At 33.5% G+C, this 22,156-nt stretch overlaps 2 protein-coding genes across 2 annotated transcripts in view; both read left to right on the top strand.

Annotated features, from left to right (window-relative positions):
- Positions 1–6,790, top strand: part of SPAG16 (sperm associated antigen 16) — a 947,698-nt gene extending 940,908 nt beyond the window's left edge. Inside the window, exon 16 of the mRNA XM_032402814.1 lies at positions 6,428–6,790. Within this exon, the coding sequence (XP_032258705.1) occupies positions 6,428–6,603 (176 nt within the window). The 3' untranslated portion in view covers positions 6,604–6,790. The remainder of the gene's footprint in view (positions 1–6,427) is intronic.
- Positions 6,791–7,254: 464 nt separating this feature from the next.
- Positions 7,255–22,156, top strand: part of VWC2L (von Willebrand factor C domain containing 2 like) — a 154,545-nt gene continuing 139,643 nt past the window's right edge. The window contains exons 1-2 of the mRNA XM_032402802.1: positions 7,255–8,078; positions 10,400–10,869. Of these exons, the coding sequence (XP_032258693.1) occupies positions 10,480–10,869 (390 nt within the window). The 5' untranslated portion in view covers positions 7,255–8,078; positions 10,400–10,479. The remainder of the gene's footprint in view (positions 8,079–10,399; positions 10,870–22,156) is intronic.

The following is a 22,156-nucleotide window of genomic DNA, read 5'->3' as shown; positions in this document are numbered from 1 at the left end:
TAAAATATATTTTATTATTACATGTAATCAATATAAAATTATTAATGAAATATTTTGTATTTTTTTCCTAAACTCTGAAATCTGGTGAGCATTTTACAATTATAGTGTATTTCAAGTTGCACCAGCTGCATTTCTAGTGTCCAATAGCTACATGTGAGTCATAAATGCTATAACAGTATAGGGCAGTTATGTATCTACCCCATAGGGTTGTAGTAAGGATACAATGAGAAAACATGTATAAAGGGCTTAGAGCAGTGCTTGGCAAATAACAAGGACTAAAAAAAAAAAAAAATGTAGGCATGAAAACTGTTATTACTACCACTGAGGATTACAACAGCCTATGTATTAAGCTGGGGTGGGGGGCAGTAATGCAAAAATATGACATGCCCGTTCTCCAGTAATTACAAAGTTAAGAAGGTAAGACAAATACACAGTTAACTATAATTTATGGTATCTTATTACCACATGAATTGTATCAATAAAATGCAATGGATGCTCAGAATAGGAAGATCTCCACTAGGGATGCCTTATACCAAAAAGATGAAGAAAATAATTTTGAACTGGGGCTTAATATATGGGTTGACTTTTACTATGAAGATATAGTTGAGGACCATGGAAATAGCGAAGAAAAAATATTTCACCAGACGGAATAACAGAAGCAACAATCCAAAGATGGGGAAATTAAAAATATATTCAAGAAATGATGACATATTATTTGATAGAGAACATAGGATTCATGTAAAAGTGTAGTTGGCTGAGTAAATGCTGATTTGTATGGGAATGCAGAGGTCTTGAAAGTCTTATTAAGATACTAGAACATTATTCAGCATCAGAAGGCAATAGCAAAAAAAAAAAAAAAAAAAAAAAAAGCACAGATTTAGGAGTCAGAGATCTGATTTCAACCAGGTTCTTTAACTGCCATAAATACATTTTCTTACCTTGGGCAAGTCATTTCATCTCAGCTTTTTGTTTGTAAAATGAGATGATTGGATCTAAAACAAAACCTGAGAATGTCAGAGCTGTAAGGAGCCTCTTTGCTGCTGTTATTGTGGCTGCTTTTGGTGTTGTGCTATTCAAATTTATGGTATTTTAAAATAGAAGTGACATAATTGAAGAAACACCTTAGGAGTTAATATGTAGATTTTAAAGTAAAGAAATCATAATAAAAAGATCATTTGGTGTACCATCTCAATAGTCCTGCCAAATGAAAACAAGGACTTAACAGTTTTAAATTAACGAACTATAGAAAATTAGTAAAAAAGAATGGATAGAACTTGGGCTGAGGATAGAGAAGAAGAAAAGGTGAGAAATGAATGTCACTATACTTTGAGGTCTGGAAAACAGAGATAAAATAGTATCCAAAATAGAAATGGAAAAAACTAAAGAGATAATTTTGCTAGAAATGTGAGAAGGGATTTCACATGAGTCTTTATCCATTGGGTCTGATTTTTAATATGTACAATATATGCCTTAAAAGGTTATGTATTTAAGAATTAATGGAGATACATATATCTCCTGCAAGAATATGGATGTTTTAGTTTCCGAGTTCCACAAAGTAGTAAAATCAACACTGAAGAAAAGACTTATGAGATTAACACAAGCATTAAGCTTAAGAGCCTATTTACCTATGAAATTCAGTGGCATTCATAGAAAAGCCCCAAAGTGTCACACTTATCTGGGTTTTAATTTATGAAAGACACACTCAAGTGAGTAAATGAAGCAAGACTTTTTGAACAGTAAAGATTTTGACCCAAATGCCAGATTTACCTTTTCTTTTTTTTTTTATTTTTAAAAGATTTTTTTTTATTTGAGAGAGAGAGTGAGAGAGAGAGAGAGCACAAGAGGGGGGAGTGGGAGAGGGAGAAGCAGACTCCCTGCCGAGCAGGGAGCCCGATGCGGGACTCGATCCTGGGACTCCAGGATCATGACCTGAGCCGAAGGCAGTCGCTTAACCAACTGAGCCACCCAGGCGCCCAGATTTACCTTTTCTGAGTCCCATTCTCCATTAGCTAAAAAAGGGAGAATCTCTACTTCTGAGGGTTTAGTACAGAACATACTAAGTAACATACGGAGCTGTAGATGCCCAATAAATGATGGTTACTATTTCAGGTCATTCTGATAAACCTGAAAGACAAAGAAATATACTCATATCCTATCTACTTTAAAAATGTTGTAAGAGTCTTTGTACTCCTACTTATATCACACCTTAACTCCTCACAATTGGGGTCAAAAATAACATGCGACTCTTGATCTCAGGTTGTGAGTTTGAGCCCCATGTTGGATGTAGAGATTACTTAAAAATAAAGTCTTAAAAATATATATATATTGTAATCTTTTTTTAAAAAAAAGATTTTATTTATTTATTTGAGAGAGAGGAAGAGAGGATGAGCAGGGGAGAGGGGACAGAGGGGAGGGAAAAGCATGTTCTCCACTAAGCAGGGAGCCCAGTGAAGGGCTTGATTCCAGGACCATGAGATCATGACCTGAGCCTAAGGCAGACATTTAACCAACTGAGTCACCCAGGCACCCCTATATATTGTAATCTTAAGAAGAATTTGTCTTGGCTAGGAGGTAAGTGTTGAAAAGCCTAAAATAACTCTTGGCTATTCTAGGTGTGTATTCTTAAAATCAAATTGAATTTTCAGACATATGTGTATCTATAATGAATTAAAAACCCTTCACTTTGAAAAACTGCCAATATTTCATTTGCACATTCTATTAGCATGAGATTAAGACTTTCCAATTTGTTGGTTTATCCAAAGTGATTGCATATACCCAGATAAAATTTTATGACTTGACTTTAATGGGCTAATTCATTCTATAAACTTCTTCAAGAGATTCTATTGTTAATGTGCTTAAAACAGTAAGTATATTAAAATATTCAAGTTTTTATTCCAAATCCAATTGAGACAGTTTTGCTCAAGATATTGTTAAACATATTTTTCAAAAAGTTTCTTTTTAACACAAAGCAGTAAGAAGCTATATCATCTTAAGAAAGTTATAAGTTTATTTGGAGCTAAAATTTCAGAGACCTACTAATTTTCAAAGGTTGGCTGTCTCATTTAATAGCAGAGCAATACTTTGGATAGATGAAATTTACTGCTTGTCTTCTAAGCCAAAATAAATGGCAAATTCGTCCAATAGAGTAAAATAGAGAGCAACACATGTAATTTTCATTCAAACCCCATTGGTCATCAAAAAAGATGCTGATTTAATCAATAAAGTATTTCAAAATCTTGGTAAATAAAAATAAGAATTGATTAAGTTTTTCAGAGATGTGTGAAGAGATAGTCATAAGCACTTGCTGTTGATATATACTGAGTTATTTATATGAAAGAATAGCAATCACAAAATTATGTCACTCTTCTCCCCAGCCTGCTTATTTTGTTAGCATTCTGTGAAGTTTGGTTATCTTAATAACTTAAATGTTAACGAAAGAAGAGAAGCAAGTCATTTTTTATATAATATTCAAATATTTATAGTTTATTGTAAAATACATTTATGAATCAACTTGGCTATTTCTATTTTTAAATCAATGTTGATTACTCTATGTTTTTTAATCAGATATTTTCAATCTATGTGATATTAATGGAATATGTGCATTCATACCTTGGTATAATTATTCTTGTTAGAATACTATGCTAAATTGCATTTTAAATAATCTATTCAGTAATTACATGTTACAAGACAATTGTTTTGGTTAAATTGTATTATAACACTTTAATAAAATAAAGTATAAATATATAATTTATCACTTATTTTTTGTTATTTCACATTTTTAAGGAGGCATATTAACTTTAACATAAACATTAGCACGTTTTTATAAATTCTCATGGTACTGCTAAAAATTTATCTGTACCAGATTTTTATTCCAATGACCAAGTTGTAGATAAATGTTCTTCCTAAATTTGTCATTAAGACTCTGCATTGGCACAAACAATGAATCATGGAACACTATATCTAAAACTAATGATGTAATGTATGGGGATTAACATAACAATAAAAAAATTTAAACAGAAAAAAAAATAAAAAAAAATAAAAATACTTAGAAATAGCTACCAAAAAAAAAAAAAAAAAAGACTCTGCATTGGGATAACAAATGATTTATATTCTGATTTATTTTTCATTGCCGATCACCAGGATATTTAGAGAGATACCCGTATACATGTCTGTAAATACTCCACTTTCTAGAGATGCTACCAATAATCAGACTGTAATTTTTTTTTTTTTTTTTTTTGAGAATGCCACCTCTCTCACACCAACTAGATACTAATGTAGTAATTGACCCATCCTGGTAAGTAATTCTGAAAATCTTCAAGCCTAGAAAGGGTTTAGCTCAATTCCCAGTAAAGCTAATTTTAGGTCAGACATTGTATGCCATGTAATAATCCCATATACTTTAGATAAAGTTGAACATGATTATAAATTTATACACATTTTAGGAATAAGTTAACATATATATAATCACAATCTTGCAATCTTCTGTAAATGAGTTCAAGTACACCTGAAAAACCTCACCATAAACTTACTAAAATCTGTTCTATCAAATACAAGTTTTTGAAACACCTGAGGCATGGTGCTGCTGAATTATATAATCCTATCATTAGGTTCTTATATTATGTTCTCTATTTTATTGAACTTTCAGAAATTACCAAGAACCTCTATAAATGTTTACAATTATGATTTTTACAGATCTGACTTCAACAAAAGATAATGGTTTAAAGCTAAATCTTCCTTTTTATGAGCTTTGGTTCTGTTTCATTTCAAAAATAGAAAATAATATTTACCCCCTTCCTATCTGTTGTATGAAGACTAGAAGAAAAAAGGTATTTGTTTGACTCTTAGGAAAGTCACAAACAGCAGTTGTCTATAGAATGAGGCTAGAAGTAGAATCCATATGTAATGCTTCTGTCAGCAAAGACTCAGTAGAAGAGGGTTTATAATAAATATTCGCATCTGCTTCTTTGGACACTCTAATCCATCCTAAGGATCTTTGCTGTGTCAGGTTTTGTTCTAGATGAAGAAGCCCAATAGTTATAAAGGTTTGCAAATAGGCCATATTTATCATGGTTAGCTTTACTTTTATAACTTTTCTGTTTTCAAAATACTCATGATATTTTGGGGTATAATTTGTGATTAAATACTTCACTGTGACTTTTATGACAACATCATTAAAGAATTTTTACTATGAAACAGACAAATTTTATTTTCACAATATATCACCTACTTAAAATCTGTCAAGAAGGCATCATTGAAAACAATACCATGCTGGATGTGGAAAACACTACTAAAAGCCCAGGATCTGGATCCAAAGTGACTGTGATTTAATGATACCTCCCTCCATACCTCCATATCATGCATACCTCCTCTTGAGCAAGCTACTTCACCTTTCTAAACCTCTCTTTGTTCATCCATGTAATGAAGTTAATATTATTTTATCATTAGATCTTGTAAGGATTATATGAAATTATTCACATCAGGTACAAAATCTAGTATCTAGCATGTTGGCAGTTTAGTCAGTTTTAAATATTATTACTGGAATGATAATATGCCTTCTAAGTATGATTAGATAATCCCATGGATAGTCCTATTCTCATACTTTTTTGCCCCACATACTGACTTTATGTAAACATATTTCATTATTTTTACTTACCTCTCAATTCCCTGATAGTTTGCTACCAGACTTCTTTAATAAAAGCATTAGAATTGGATTGCTGATATGTTTTTCACTTGAAGGAAATTATTCACTAAAAATTATACAGTATAAAAATTGAGAATACTCTGTACTATATTTAGCTCTTATGTAATATAAACTTAGTTTAACAGAATTTTGAATTTTAAATTAGAGTATAAAAACCTAAGTCATCCTTGAACTGGAGGTATTTATCTTCACTTCAACTCCAAAAAAAGTTCATAGGTGTCATAATTTTTAAAGCATAAATGTATATTATTATAACTAAGTAAAGATTTAGCATAATTATAACAAATCAAAGTATAATGCAAAATTTAACATGTAAATTGCCCATTATATAGGGACATAGATTTTAAACCTATGCTTTGGACATTTTTTCACAAATAATTCACTTGAAAAAGAAACCTGCATTGCTTAGTTGCTTTCCCCCTCATCTTCTCAAAATTATTTATTAATCCCAAATATAAGGAGACTAGGAGGGCATTTGATAAAGTAGGTAGGGCATTAGGCTTTACTTCCTTATTTTAAAATTTTATAATCATTGACATGTCTTAATTTTGACTGGAATTACTTCCTATACAAATGAGAGTTAGCTCATATTTAACAACTGAAATCTAATATGAGTCTACTGAATTACAATTGAAACAAAACTGTGTATTCCATTGCTTAGAAACTGTGACTGCTTGAAATTAAACTTTGATATTCTCTCTCTCTCTCTCTCTCTCTCTCTCTCAGGTCGAGTTTTAGCTCAGGCGAGTGGCAGTGGGGTTATCCATTTGCTAGATCTTAAATCAGGGCAGATTCACAAACTGATGGGCCACGAGAGTGAGGCTCACACAGTCGTGTTTTCTCATGACGGAGAGTATTTGTTTTCCGGAGGTTCTGACGGCACTGTTCGAACATGGTCTTGATGGTCAGCATATCCCACTGCGGACGGCATTCCCTTTAAGGCTTGAAAATACCTTATGTAGTCAGTCCCAAACCAGGAAATATCTGGTTAAATATGCCAGCAGGTAACATTTACAGTTTGCTTTAAAACATGCTTTGGACATGTATTTTAGTGCTCGTACTGTTACCAATAAAAAAATAACTTTTTGCTCATTTATTTGTGTCTGGGTCTTTATTTCTTTTTCATTTTGATAAGAATTTAGAGACAGAGCATCTTTGCTAGGGGTTTGAAAGAAACAGCTTTACAATGACGCCTAATGACAGACTAGATGAATTACAGGAGATTGATTTTGAATGTTAAGAGAACAAACTGCAGGAGAACAGGGCTACTTTTTTTTTTTTTTTTTTAATCAAATCCAAGCTGCAGGAAGACCTGAAGTTTAATCATGTAGCATGGAGAAAGTCTTTCTGCAACCAAAGGGTCAAATAGAATCGGGGAGCATACATTCTCACAGATTCTTTGACAATGATTATGCTTCATCTATTAATAATAATCAAGACTGCAGATGGCTTAAATCTAAATGCAATGCTCTTCCAGAACTTTCATCTCTGCAGCCCATCTAAGAATGCATTAGGTATAATTACAATGTTTTGTATTTTTTATTGTAATTTCAATGTCAATAAGTATCTCGTGTGTAAAATGTCTTTCCCACTCCTAATGCATGCATCGGCTGTATAAAGTGCGACTGCCTTAGAGAACACTCTAGCCTCGTCTAAAGAAGCAGCTCCGGATTTCGACCGAGCTGGTCTCAGAAGCCAGTTGTTGGCGCTGTCCGTGGTGCTGAGGAATTCCCGGCTGCCGGCGAATGAGCTCCAAATCAGCAGTCTGCAAACTGCTCTCAGTGATGCAGAAACCCAGCTAAAGTTGCTCCTTTCCTTCACGTCCACAGTTAGTATTTTCTGGTGTGTAAGAGGGGATTCAAGCAACATATTGTGGATGATGCTGATGGTACTGCCAGCGGAGTGGGCTTTAAGCTACAGCATGCTATTGCTGTTTGTGATCCTCAGAGCCTAGCCAAATCACCTCTACTGCCATACCAAACACTGTGTAAGTGAACTCATGTGTGGAGGAGGCGTAATCAGCCGGTAAATTTCATAGAAGGATCTGAGAAAATGCTAAAAATAAGTTCAACATGATTCTGCTACTGGGGTCTGGATTTCTACAGGACCAGCATTGCTTCTTGCTTTGAATTCTGAAGACAGGTCCAAAGCATATTTCTTATGTGTGTCTGCTGTGTTTCTCTCTGGAAGGGCGGGAGACTGCTTCTTGACTGTGTTTTGAAATGGGAGGTAGAGAGAATGGATTACCTTTAATTCATGCTTGAAAATGTGTTCTTTGGATAATTAAAGAGGAACTGCTTTCCTAAAACATACCTGATCTTTTAGTTTATATTGGTCTATGACTCCCACCACCACCATTAACCTCCAGAGTGATTAGGTAAGTGTATCTTACGACATGAGTTATGTTTGTTTTCTCAAAGAAACAGATGCAGTCATTTTAAATCATATGTAGCAATATGGGGAGGGGGGGAAAGTTTAGCTGGAAAGTGATCCTCAGTTTAGCAATGTTTGCTTACTTATTAAAAATCTTCAGATAAACATTTTATTTCATTTATCTAATATTTCTTCTCTTATAGAGTGTTTTTAACTACACTAGAGCAGCTCAATTATGAAAAGGGATTTTTTAATAGCCTAAGAACTTTGTTATATTAAAAAGAAAACCTTGTTTTCTCCATGCAGATTTAAATATGTATTTCATATAATAAAAGCATATTTAAGGTTTATATAAAGTGCACATTACACCCTTATTTTTACCTCTAAGTTTACATTTACCACAATCCAATATATTAATGCCTACCTGTAGCTTGCAAAGAGATCAATTTCTGTCTATGTCCTTTTGAAGCAGAATGATATGTGTATTTTATATGGCTTATCTTGCATGTATTGGCAGACACTACTGGAATATTATAAGGAAGCACAATAGCTTCCTTTCTTCCGAGATAAACTTTCTAAATATGTGAGAGATGTATAAATGCATGGCTTAATCAGTAAAAATATATTTATGCTTTTTTCAGAAGGTTCTGTTATGTTTGTGGCCTCTGTAGTAATTTAAGAGAAAAAAATGCTTTGTCAAAGGGAGCTTCCAGCTTCTCAAGTAGAATTATAGGTTTGCATTTGTTTTTGTTCTGTCATGACTCATTATTTTTGACATATTTTAAAATAAATCTATCTCTTTTATCATTACCTACCCAAAAGGAATTCTAATATCGTAGAGCAGTTTTCTCTTAAAGGAGGGAATAAATATACTACCTTCCATTTTACTATTACTTTGCATAAGATAATTTGCATATCTTACTTAAAATGCAAAAATAATAGTTGATGAAGTGTCTTTATGCCATCTTCATCTTATTTTTGAATTACAACCTGTATATGTTATACTGAAAAGAGATGATTTATCATTACTCATTATATTCTGAAAATATACCAACAAATAACATTTTTAAATTATCTGAAAATGTCCTATATACAATCTTAGCAATATTGGCATAAAGCCAATAGCATTTAAATAGACAAATGAACTATCTGACAACACTTTTTCTTATCTATTACTCTCTAAAGTCACAGTTTCCCCAGAGCCTTTGTATGAGTTAGTCACTCTAAACATTTAAATAAGAGCCCACTACCAATACTCCACACCAAGCACTAACACTAAATGAAGCTTATAAGAGTCAATGTCACCAAATTAATCAGGCATATTTGCTGTGAATGGCAACACCGCATTATTATTTTAAGGAATTTCAATAAACAGTTTTATATTGACATTTTTGTGCAAATTGACTAAATGCAAATATGTTTGGGATGTCAAAAGAATGGTATATTCTCAAGACAATGTGAATTGTACAAATTTTATATTGAAGTAATTAATTCAAATAGTATTCCATGAATACTAGATTCAAGTTGCCATTAAAAAAAAAAAAAAATCACAGGTACATCTTTCCTGCCCACTAGGAGCTTACTTCCTGAGTAAAATAAAGTTGTGGGCAATGATACAAATAAATTTATTTTTAATAAATCCTTTTCAATATATGGAGTTCTCTTGTACTATTTATTAAATTTTTCTCTTATTCACTGTGAAATGGTTTTTCTTCCTAGCTATGTTTCAAAATCCAGATTTATGTTTTCTGAAACAAGTAACCCATTTGACACCATCGTTGTTCTCCAGTTATGGGAGTGAAGAAGTAGGAAGGCCTTTATACTAGCTCATCTCATTTATAATTTATATTCAACTATTGATCTCTTCCCTTTCCTTTAGAAGTAGATGTTTTCTCACTAATCTCCTAGTTTTTATACAGATAATTATAGCATATACATTCTGTCACTGACTAATTTAGTGATAAACAACAGAGAATGTGAATTCAAACATTCTTGAGCCATTTGTAACTACTTGTAAATCACCTTTTGAGGCTCAGTAAAACCACTTCTTACAATTTAAACAAAGCCAGACCTTTGAAATTCAGAAGATAAATTGGAGCTTAAGATTCCTAAGTGAAATAAAGGACAAATTTTAATGCATATATTGCCAAGAATAAACTCTCCAAACTTTATAATGAAATGTAGATAGTTGCATGAACTTAGTTTATTTAAGGTCTTAGCGTCTTCCAGATAGATCCTAGATAATCAGGTTAAGAACATGGGCTTACATAAATCCATATTATCTTTATATATGTCAAATTGTTCTTCTTAAATATTTATTTTCAGCCTACCCCTCTTGTATTCCCATGGAAGGAGCTGATTATATTTAATATTAGGAGCACATCCAGAAGCCTTTGAGGAGGGGGATGGCTCTTCATATTCATGAAGCTTGCATACTTCTGTTGGTCATCCTTGGATTGGTCACCTCTGCTGCCATCAGTCATGAAGACTATCCTGCTGATGAAGGTGACCAGACCTCCAGTAATGACAATCTGATCTTTGATGACTATCGAGGGAAAGGGTGTGTGGATGACAGCGGCTTTGTATACAAGTTGGGAGAACGATTTTTCCCAGGGCATTCCAACTGTCCATGTGTCTGTGCTCTGGATGGACCTGTTTGTGATCAGCCAGAATGTCCTAAAATTCACCCAAAGTGTACTAAAGTGGAACACAATGGATGCTGTCCTGAGTGCAAAGAAGTGAAAAACTTTTGTGAATATCATGGGAAAAATTACAAAATCTTGGAGGAATTTAAGGTATGAGTTACCCTCCATATTTATTGAATACTAACTTTTCACACCACATACTTAGTAGATTACTACATTAAAATTAAAGTTGGAAAAACTTATTTTTTAAATTTCCCTTTACTTTACATTATGATTCCAATTAGCCTAAGTACCACTGTGGTCAACAAATAACCAATTGGCTTGTTGATTAATATCTTTAAGTTTTCACAATAATCTCTTCCTTGAGAAGTATTTTGGGCATGCTTAACACTTTTTTTGCTCCTAATTATTTCTTCTGTATTATTACAAAATATGTTTTCTGAGGGAAATAATTTTTTGTAGGCTATGTGTTTATTTAAATTTAATGTTTAAATATTGTGAGGGTTTTTTTTATGTGTATGTGGCTTATTAGACTGTATTTTGAGTCATTTAACTATAGTCTAGCATTATATTTAGTGTGTGGAAATGCAAGTACCACTGGGACACACCTCTGATCTGTGGTCTATATATTAAGAATATGCATTGGGCCTACTTGTTGTAGAGCACCATCCCCATTCTGTTCTCTGCTCATTAGATTTTTTTGCTTGCAGGACCCCAAAGAGAACTAAATTTTTGTCATAGTCCATTGTCAAAGGTAGTAAAAAAAAAAAAAAAGACTATTTTTCCAGCATCCATAGTATTTCATAGTCGTTCTTTTACACTTGTGTCATATTTTTAAGTAATTTGGAGTTCATTTTTGTCTCTTTTCTCAAATGGCTAGTTTTAATTAGGATGTCCTACAAGCCAGATCTGAACCCTGAAAGTATAAATTATTATATCAAAATGTTCTCCCTAAATGTAATGGCAGTTTGTGCCTTGGAGTATCTGTCATACTGATGGCTTGATATGAAAGATTTTCATTTCATCTAACCAAGTTCTGTGAAAGGTGCTCAGAACCTTATAAGCAAAAGAAGATATAGACAGTTTTCAGTGTGACTGAAAGAAGAATGTTCAGTTATTAGCACTAATCCAACTTCCTTCTTTACAATAGTCAAATGCTGGAAGAAAACAATATGTGGGAAAAAAGGTTTAAACTGATCATGATCAGAGTATTTTATGTATTGGCATTTCATTGCATTTGGTTCATTCCAGGTTATGGGTTCAAACCAGTTGTAATCTACCCAAGAATACCCAATCAGTTTAACTAGATTCCTTAGGACATGAAGGGAATTTTAATAATTATCGTATTCAACTTTCTTATACATAAATGTCGTTCTAGACTTTTCTTTTTCATGTATTAGCATACTTTGTTGCACAATATTGAGAAGTAAAAGGCTTGAAAGTCTAGTAAAATTATCATTATTTATATCAAATAATAGTTAACAGTATAGTACATTTATTAACAGCTTTATGGTCTCTAAAATATTGGATATATTTTGACATTAGCTATTCTCACTTTTAGAGTAATGAAAGTAAATGCAAGTACTCAACACAATTTGATTCTAGACATGGTTCTAGAATCATGTCACTCTCCTCTCTAACATCCATACTTATTGAGAGTAGAGTGCAAAGAGACACTGTAGAATAGCCTTACCCAAGCAAAAAAGTACATTGAATAAAATTTCTGAGATTTATATAATTTGGTCATCAAATTTAATAAATAAGAGACTGATTATTTGAATTTAGTTAACTCACTACTAAAAATGCTACAGTTTTTCCTCTATTAGATTTTTATTACAAAGGTAATATCTATTTCACCATGTCAAACAATAAGAGATATATAAAGAAAAAGTTAATACTTTGCTCTAATTATATGTCCCTGCTATAGTCAATATACAGTGCATTGACATGCATAACTTTTCCACCTCTCTATGCCATGAGATTTTCAAAATGTGATTTTCAAAAAAAAGGATTGAAAGAAAACAGTTGCCACTTTTTCACAAGGGTTTAGAATTATAAGAGCTATAGAAATTATCTTGGGCAAGCTCATAACAATGAAGAACCAGGTCCAAGAAAGTTTGTTACCTGTCCAAAATTGTCAGGTTATTTAACCTGCCTCTAAATACTGCCATTCTAACAACCTCTAAGAGAACTTGGGCTCAGGAGTCAGATAGATATGGATTCAAATCCCAAATTTATCATGTAGATGTAATATTTTGAAAGGACTCCTTAGGTTTTTGAGCCACGGTGGCATTGGCTCTAAAATGGCCATCATAATAATTACTTTTCTTGGGAGGAGATATTAGAAAGAGTTAATGAGATAATTTATGAAAAAAATAGCAGCCTTGTGATGATTGGTACACCACAGATATTGACTAAATGGTTGTTCCCTTCCTCCTAAACTCTAATGTCCAGAGATTTACACTAAGTTCACAATTCCTTTGTCTTCACCTACATCTTACAATGGAAGTTCATCTTTAAAAGTCACTCAGTTGAAAGAATTCCAATACTTTTTATAAATGTTCTACTTATCTATGTGAACTATATGTATCTAAGTAAATATCAGTCATAATATCATCTTGATTCTCTTCCAATTTAGCTTGCAAGAGACAAGTAACTAATTTCAAAAGATATATGGAACTTTCACATAATTATCTTGGCATGTTATTAAGAAGGTTTTATATATTTTTACATATAATTTATTCATCCAACAAACATTTTGGGACTATTTGGTGTACAAGATACTGTAGATGTATGTACACTGGAAAATAAGATACCTAGAAGGCAAAATCTCCACTCACAAGGAAGGAAAGAACAATATGGAAAGAGAATAGAGGGAAAAAGCAGTTTAAAGTAAAGTATGTGATTGTGAAGCTCAACACTAAGGCACTGTGGTGTCAGAAGCATATCAACATGGTGTGAGGTTTGGTTAAACAAACCTCCTTTTTCTTCAGCATGATCAAAGTTGAGCCTGTTCTTAAGAAAGTAATTCAAATTGATCTGGATAGATTAAAATTCCAAAGAGGAATTCTTGAGCAAGATCAGAGATTAGTATGAAATCTGCAAAGAGAGGAGGGAGATGGGGATAACAGGAAGCTGGATGTTGCTAAAAGGCTCTTATAATAAGAGAGGGGTAAATTTGTACATATGTTTTGGAGAGTAGAGAGAAGAACTTGAATACCAGGCCAAAATATTTAAATTCAGTCTAAAGAATAACAAGGGATTAAATGCAGGTTTTACATAGAGATGACCTAGTTAAATGTGTTTTTTGAACAAGATTACCTTGTAGCCAAGTGTAGAATTGAATAGAGGTGAAGAAATTAATGGCTGAGGAGGTAGGGCTGTTGCAGAAAAAAGAGAATGAGATGACCAGCGTGCATGAGGATAAAAACAGGGGAGTCTTCACGATAAAAATCTAAATTCCCTACTATAGTCTCAATTCTACTCATTGACTTCTCCAAGTATCCAAACTCTTAAGTGATTTCTCTTCCCTGCATGTTTGCAATGCTGTCTTATACTTTTTCACCATCGCATACCTGTGTAAGTCCTACTAGACTATTTCAAAACCCCATTTAAATCTCACCTCAACTGGAAAGCCCTATTCTATGCTGCATCCTGGGCTGGGTCTCACACCTTTCCTCTGTTCCCACAGCATGCTACACACACCATTATAAACAGGAACCGAAATCATAGCCAGATACTATCAAGACCTTTATGTGTATTACAACTTATTTCATTTCATAATAGCACTATGATGATAATACTTTAATTAGCACTGTTTTAAAGATAAGAAAACTGAAGCACCAAAGTGTAAGGTAGCTTGTCCAACATCATACAGCTCTACAGTAGAACTAGGATTCGTATCTAGGCAGCTTGACTGCAGAATCTAAGCTCTTCACCACCTCTACTGCCTTGATCACACTGCAAAAACAGAATGTGAAACCACCTGTCTCTCCCACTGGACAGTGAACTCTTTGAGGCTAGGGACAGTGTTCTCTCCTGTTCCCAACCCCAGTACCATGTGAACCACATAACAGCCATTCAATACATTTTTGATCAATGACATAATAGGTCAGATCTTAATTAAACCCACAGAATAAAAAAGCTAGAGTTCCTTTAAAATGCCTTAGTTTCTTCTTGTTTATGTGTTGATCTCTTCCTTTTAATTAAAGAAGCACTCAAAGTTCAGGTAAAGAGTATCTTTGGATTCTTAAAGATGACACATATTGCTCATTTCCATCTTGCTTTCTCCTCCTCCTCATTACCCCTTCCTAACCAAGGCTCATCTTGGATTTCATCTCCACACCAGTGTTACAATGACCACCCAGTGGGTTAAAACAGTTGCTATGTCTCCCACTTATATAGTTGCAAAACATATGTCCCTTAATCTTTTCTGATCACTATATATTCAAATGTAAATTGATCCACATGTGTCGACTGATGGGAAGAATGTTATTTGTAAAGATTTTTTTCAACATTTACTGATTCAAGCTTTGAAAATGGATTTTTCTCTACTCTTTTTGAAAACTCTAAATTTTTCAGTGTTCTGGTAATATTGTATTAAGATAAAGGTCACCGTATAGTAGGTTCTCTCATCTTTCTTTTATATATACCCAGGCAAAATGACACTGGAACCTACTTTTTAAGACATGAGGAGCATAAATAATAAATTACAATAGCATTTACTACAAAAAAAAAGTTGATTGGAAACATAGACTCTATCAGCTTTGGCTTGGTAGTTAACTATCTCATGCTGTGTTTCCCAAAGGGAGAAATAATTTATTTTGCTCAGTATTTTTATAACTCTCACTCAGAAAGAATTAGCCTTTTTGGATTTTTTTAATACTTTGAAACTTACACTGATTCAGTTTAGGTCAGACACTGAAGGTTATAGTATATGCAGCTGAAAGAGCCTTTGCATAGCCTGTCACATTTTAAAGTGATTTTCTATAGGCAACACCCAGTGTCCCTAATTCAGGATTTGGATTTGCCCACGACCTGTCTTTACTCTTGTGGGCACTGGCCTTTGTGCTTTTCCCCCTCTAAGCCAAAATAGTTTATCAGGTGGCTGATCTTTATTTTTAAAAGATTCAGTGTTCTGAATCATGTGCTCATGCTACATATTTTCTATGTATGTGGTCATTTAAAAAAAAAAAAAAACATGTTTTCATGCTGGGGTAAGCTGCCTAGTTTTTGCCCTAGAATTTATATTTAATATTTAAATCTTGAAGAAAGCAGCAAAGTGGACAGAAAAATAATCACTTGTAGTATTTTGCCAAATCATCACACCCTATAACAAATGTCAATGCCAGTTAAGGTTTAGGATTGACTTGCCTTCAATGGGTATATTCGCAGGAAGACAGGGTTTCCAGCTTTCTCACTAATCTGTGCCCCCAACAGGAATGTCCAGTATGGTAATATTAAATCTGTGAAAGTGTTTGGGTAGAAAGGATTATTGAATTTAGGTCTGTGTGATCTGTTTGATATTGGTTTGTTTTTAAATGGAGAAAGAATGAAAGGCAACATGTACCAGGAACTAATGATCAAATATATGAAAGAACAGGAAAAAATGGAAGCTGTGAAGAAATCCCAATTGAGGGACTGAGTTAACACTTTACAGAAACACAATTCACTGCATCCCACCCACCCTCTGCCATTGCATCAGTTTCTATGAAAGGCATAGAAACTAAGATTTCTGTGCTAAGCAAAGGGGTACAGAATGCATCTTTCCAGAGGTGTGAAGGTTTTATTTATTGTAATAACAGAGAAATAAGTAGATTTTGAGAATATGAGTGGGACTTTTTAAAGATTTTTTCCAAGAGAGGGTTTACAAATTCTCTACAAATGGTTAAAGGGGTCACCAGGGGCATTTGTAAGAGTCCATCCAAAGAAAGTCCTAGAAAACATCATAATTTCATACATCAAAGATAAGTGAGGATCATTGCTGGGAAGCTGAGAAGACTAATTCCAGCAAGTGTTGACTTTGCAAAATACAGTTTCTGTTTTGCAGACTATGCTGTGATTTTTAATGTTAAAATTGCCTTTCAATGAATTCAGGAATGGCTTCTCCTTTCAAGTTGCCACAAAATAACAAAAATTAAGTAATGCTACTCAGTAATGCCTTTTGCTCATCTGAGGGTCAGCCCCAGCATGAAGAACAAAGTGGCTATTCCCCATGGGGAATTCCCATCTTTGTAAGCAACTGTGGAACTTCTACTTAATTTGTATAATCTCTGACCAATTTCAGAGATTAGAAGTCAATTTTGTTAAAACTTAAATTTATAAAGTTCCTCTCACCTTTCTCATTATTTTTATATTGTTCTCAGTTGGCATTTTTTAACTCTATAGAACTGCACTAAAAGGGAGCAGATCAGATTTTTAAAATAATTTGTTTTTTCAAAAGCTTGGGATAATTGGGAATGAACCTCTTCTTTCAACACTTTTAACATGAAGGAATAAAATTGGAAGAATAAATGGCTTCCAAGTTAACCCCTGAATGGGATAAAATGGTCTGTTTCTAGTCATAAAAAATCTCTTGCTTTAAATTTTAAGAGAATTAATGGTCAGCTAGCCCTTTGGTTAGCTGTATGTAGGGATAGTTTTTCATGCTCACCCACTGATATTTATTGCTGTCCTTCATATTGCAAGATGCAGCTGTTAATGGTGATAACTGTGTGATAAGTATGACTACAGAGATTTGTGACTGGGCTTCTGTGCTCAGTGCAGAGGGGGTGATCAGTGTTTGATTTGCAGCCACATCTGAGATTTGCGGAGCTTGTCACTGTTAGTGATTACCTCAGACTTGAGGTCAGCCATCAGCTGTTTATAGACATTGCTGCCCACTCCTTACTCTCCAACAGTGTAAGAAAATGAAACTGAAAAGAAAGACCTGGTAGTCTCCCTCTCAAACTTTCACTCCAATTGTACAAGACTTTGGATATGTTTGAAATTTGCCTGTTTTTAATGGTGGCTTTACTCACTGAAATACATAATCAGTCAGTGGTATGATATTAGCAAGCATAATTTTTTCTATTTTTTCACATCTGATTTCATAATTCAGGTCTATGTATTTTATGCTAATTGTGTAGATTATTCTAACATACATAATCTCAATGGAAATTGTTCCATACATGCAGTGATTTGAGTGTGTGTGTGTGTGTGTGTGTGTGTGTGTGTGTATGTGAAAGAAATTTGAGGGACCAGGAATGTTCTTACTTGAAGAAAATCTTACTTTAAGATTAAATAAATCCTTTGTTTCTACTCCTCCTTATTCACCCTGACCATATTTTTGCTTAGTTTTGTTTTCCTACAACTTGATTTATACATCAGTGTGTTTAATGAAGGGCAGCACAAGAAAAACTTATTGGTTTATCTTTTTAGTTATACTTTGACAACGTTTCCAGGAAGAGCTTGAAACAAATAACTAAGAGATGGTTTGAAGTGATCAGTAGGTTGGCTTATTAGGTTGGCTTATCCAGGGCATCCTTCTCAAAAATAGCCATTATTAATTGGAGACTGGCTTATTTTAGAGTCTGTACTTTGGACTTTTATCATCACTGCTGATTAGCATCAGTAATTTCATTCGAACACACTGTCCTTTGTGGATCCCCTTGCCTCCAGCCTGCTGTATAGAATATCACAATAAAGCCTTCTTTGCAAGGATTTAATGACACCATGAAAAGAGTGAATAAAGTACTAAAGTAACAAGAAAAATCATTTATCCCTTTAAAAAGTTTTCAGATGATATTATTTTATGCCTGTAGAAAGTTATCTAAAGTGGAAAAAAGTGCTCTGAACCTAACTTTAATTTTTTCCCCCATGTGTCATGTGACCATAAACAAAACTCAAATACTTTTATTTGTTCTAACTATAGGATAGATACAATGATGTCATCATATATGTCTTACAAGAAATTAATAGCATTGAGAACTTGAAAATTATAGTATTACATATCAGTTTGTAACTTAATTCTACCTGCTCAAAGTTTTGTTGTGCTTTTTTTTTTTTAATTAGTTTAATATTGACCTTGACTACCATTGTTACTTCTTGGCATGAGGCCAGATTTCTAGTATATGAGTTTGCATGTATTCTTCTATTTATAAAGGCAAGCATTATGGTTTCTTTTTTGTAATTCAGATCCTTGCTACTTTTAAGAGTTGACCATAGAATTTTAGATTTGAAAAAAAACTTTGAAATTATTTTGTCTAATGTCCTTATTTTACAGATGATAAACAAAGGGCAACTGAAACTTACTGAAAAGACCATAATGACATAGCTCATTATTTGCAAAAACAGTATTAATACATTGCTGTCCTGTGGTTTTTTTCACATTTTACTATCTTCAGTTTTAACAAGAAAATGTCACTCATTTGCATCTTCCTTTGCAATAAATCTGTTGGATGCAGATTTATTTCAGCTAATTGTCTATAGAAATGTGATATCAGGACCTATCACCATGACAACCCAGAGTTACAAGTAGACAAGAACAATAAAATATTGGCATATCTAAAATCAGTCTCTGACATAGATAGAGTACAATTTACAAAAAAGAATCTAAGTTTGCAAAGGCTCTGTTAAAAAAGGGATCCTTTGTCTAAATATGAAAAATCCTATAATTAAACCAAGTAATATAGGCCAAAATAAAATAAAATCCCATTAGATTAACAATACCTATTTATTTTCATGGATACTACTTTATACTAGGAAGTAACAAAGGAACTAAATTAGCTGTTCTTGCCATATATTTGGTGATTTTAGGAACTGAGGATTCATGTTCTTGATGTCACTCTGCAAGCACCTGCCTCTCATGATAGGGCAGGAATGAAATGTGAAAAATGGATGAGGTATAAAAAAATCTGTAGTTCCATGGCATTAGAACAAAGGAATATCCCTAAATTGGCATATGATCAGTATTATCTCAGGAAAGAATGTCTCAGAAATTCAGATTCCTTGATCTCCCTAATTCTGATTGAAATTATTTAAATTTATGTGTTTCTAAAGTTTCCCAGATTATTCTAATGATCAGCTAGATCTGGGAATCACTGTCATGATGAATGTAGCATTTTCCAGACTCTTTTCTAGGGAACACCAGCACTCTGTAATATTCTTAGGAAGGATTTCTGATTTCTTTTCATGGTCAAGTAAATCTGAGAAATGATGTATCCTTTAATGCCTCTTAGAAATGTGGAGTATACATTAGTATATTGACACTCCTTGAGCATTTTTAAAAGGTTTGTTTGAGAGTCAGTATGTATTATTCAATAGCTATGAACTTGACAGGGAGGTGAAAACTGGATTTTAGAGTAGGCTCTACCACGTACCAGCCAAGTGACCTAGGTGTGCATTAGTTTACCTCTGTAGGTTTTAGTGTGCACACCTCTCGAAGAGAGATAATAGTAGAAACTACTTGGCATACAATAAGGGATTCATAAAAGCTACCTGACATTTTTACTACTATTACCACTAAGCTGTATACAGGATTTCACAAATTTATGTGACAGAAGAAAACTTTTTTTCCTCAGAACATCTACTAACATCTTAAAGTTCATAAGAGTTCAATGAAACACAGTTTAAGAAATACTTTACTAATGATTCAACATACCCTAATTTCTTTAACTCTTATGGGCAGTTAATAATAAAAATCTGTATGTCTCAGCTTAGGTTTATTTTATGGCTCTTTTTAAAGTTCCCAACATTGAAATTAATGTGACTGTTCATGGTAATTAATTTGCGTTGCATAAAACAATTTAATTTAAAAATTAGTTCTTCATCATCATCATGCCAGTTACATATAACCAAAACTCTAAGAGATTGACAAACTATCATCCATGAGCCAAGTCTAGCTATCTGCTTTTGTAAGTAGAGTCTTATTGAAAAACAGCTATGCTTATTCATCTCTGTATTGTCTATGGTGGATTTTAGTCTGTAGTGAAGAGCTGAGTAGTTTCCCCAGAGACCATAGGATTCACATGGGTCAAAAGTATTTACTATCTGGTCTACAGAAAAAGTTTGCCAACCCCTGATCTATGATAAAGTTATTCTTCCCTTATTATTCTTTCAAACTGTGTTGTCATCAAATCTTTCTAATCTGCATTCTTGAAGTTTAAACATTCTTTGGATACTGATAGATATATAGGTCCAACTTCACTTGAAGGTGGTCTCAAGTATTTCTTTTCACATATGTAACTTTTAAAAAGCATTAGATTCGCCTATTTTAATTGTTGTTATACATACCTAACAACAATATTAAGCCATATATCTCTTTGCACACTTGCCTTCAATCAGTACAGCTTTGTTCTTTGCATTGATGAATAATAATTTAATAACTTCCCCCTAAGAATTCTCAGATGAGACAGATAAGCAAAGATGATAAAAATTTCCATTAGGTTTGCTCTACCTTGTGCTCTCTTTTAATAGTGTGACAAGTCAAGTAGGTATTTTTAATTTGATGTAATATAATAAATATTTTTCATGTTATAATAATAAATGAAAATATGTATACTGTCTGCTCACTTAGGTATTCAGTTGATTCTTATAACTTTTCAAGTCAACTCACACAATCCATAGTTTGATTCATTAAATATTCTAAATATCACTGATATGTGGAAAAGTGGTAGGTTTCGTGGGGTTGTACCAAAATATGTCAGACATGAATCTGACCCTCAAAATGCTCCTAGTCTATCAAAAAGGAATAATACAGGTACCACTAATAGCAGGTGACCTGTGATGACTGAACTAGGAACTCATATGAAGAAAAGGGGAATTCAGTCTGGAGGACTTAAGATATCTTAAGAGTGGGGATTTCAGCACACCGAAAATATTTCAGACAAAATTGGAACATTGGCAAAAGTAAGTACAAAGCACAGGCAGAGAAAAATTAGTTAACCCCATGAGTTAAGCCAGGGCATAAGGTATAGAGGAAACAAAACATGAGAGATCAGATTGAGAAGGGGACATGGGTCCAGCTTCTCAAGGAGTTTTGGTCAAAGCCAGGTCAAGGAGTTTTGGTCAAAGCCCGGGCTGAGCGGGGAGCCACTAAGGGGCTCAGATCTGGAAGTGACACAACCAGATCTGTGCCTGAGGCAAACATCAAATAATAGCTGACAATTTTACAAAATATTTTGCATCTGTGTTCCCTCAAGAATTATTTAGTTCCAAGATATTTTTATTCTCATTTTCTAAATGAGAAGGAAGGACTTCTGACTAACTCTGGTGTTCTTCTCATTATACCTGACCAGCTTCCACAAGTTCACTAAGGACGTTTTGCAAGATATGGTTGAGATGGCTTCATTTTCATGAGTCTACATGCCCTATATTCTTCTATAGGTGTTCAATTATAACTGAAATATTTCATATTAAATCCTGTATCTTCCTGGTGGAAATGTATACATGCTAAGAT

The sequence above is a fragment of the Phoca vitulina genome, unplaced genomic scaffold (genome assembly GCF_004348235.1).
Source record: "Phoca vitulina isolate PV1807 unplaced genomic scaffold, GSC_HSeal_1.0 scaffold1, whole genome shotgun sequence".
In the NCBI taxonomy this organism is placed as follows: domain Eukaryota; kingdom Metazoa; phylum Chordata; class Mammalia; order Carnivora; family Phocidae; genus Phoca; species Phoca vitulina.
This window is presented reverse-complemented; position numbering and strand designations above follow the sequence as displayed.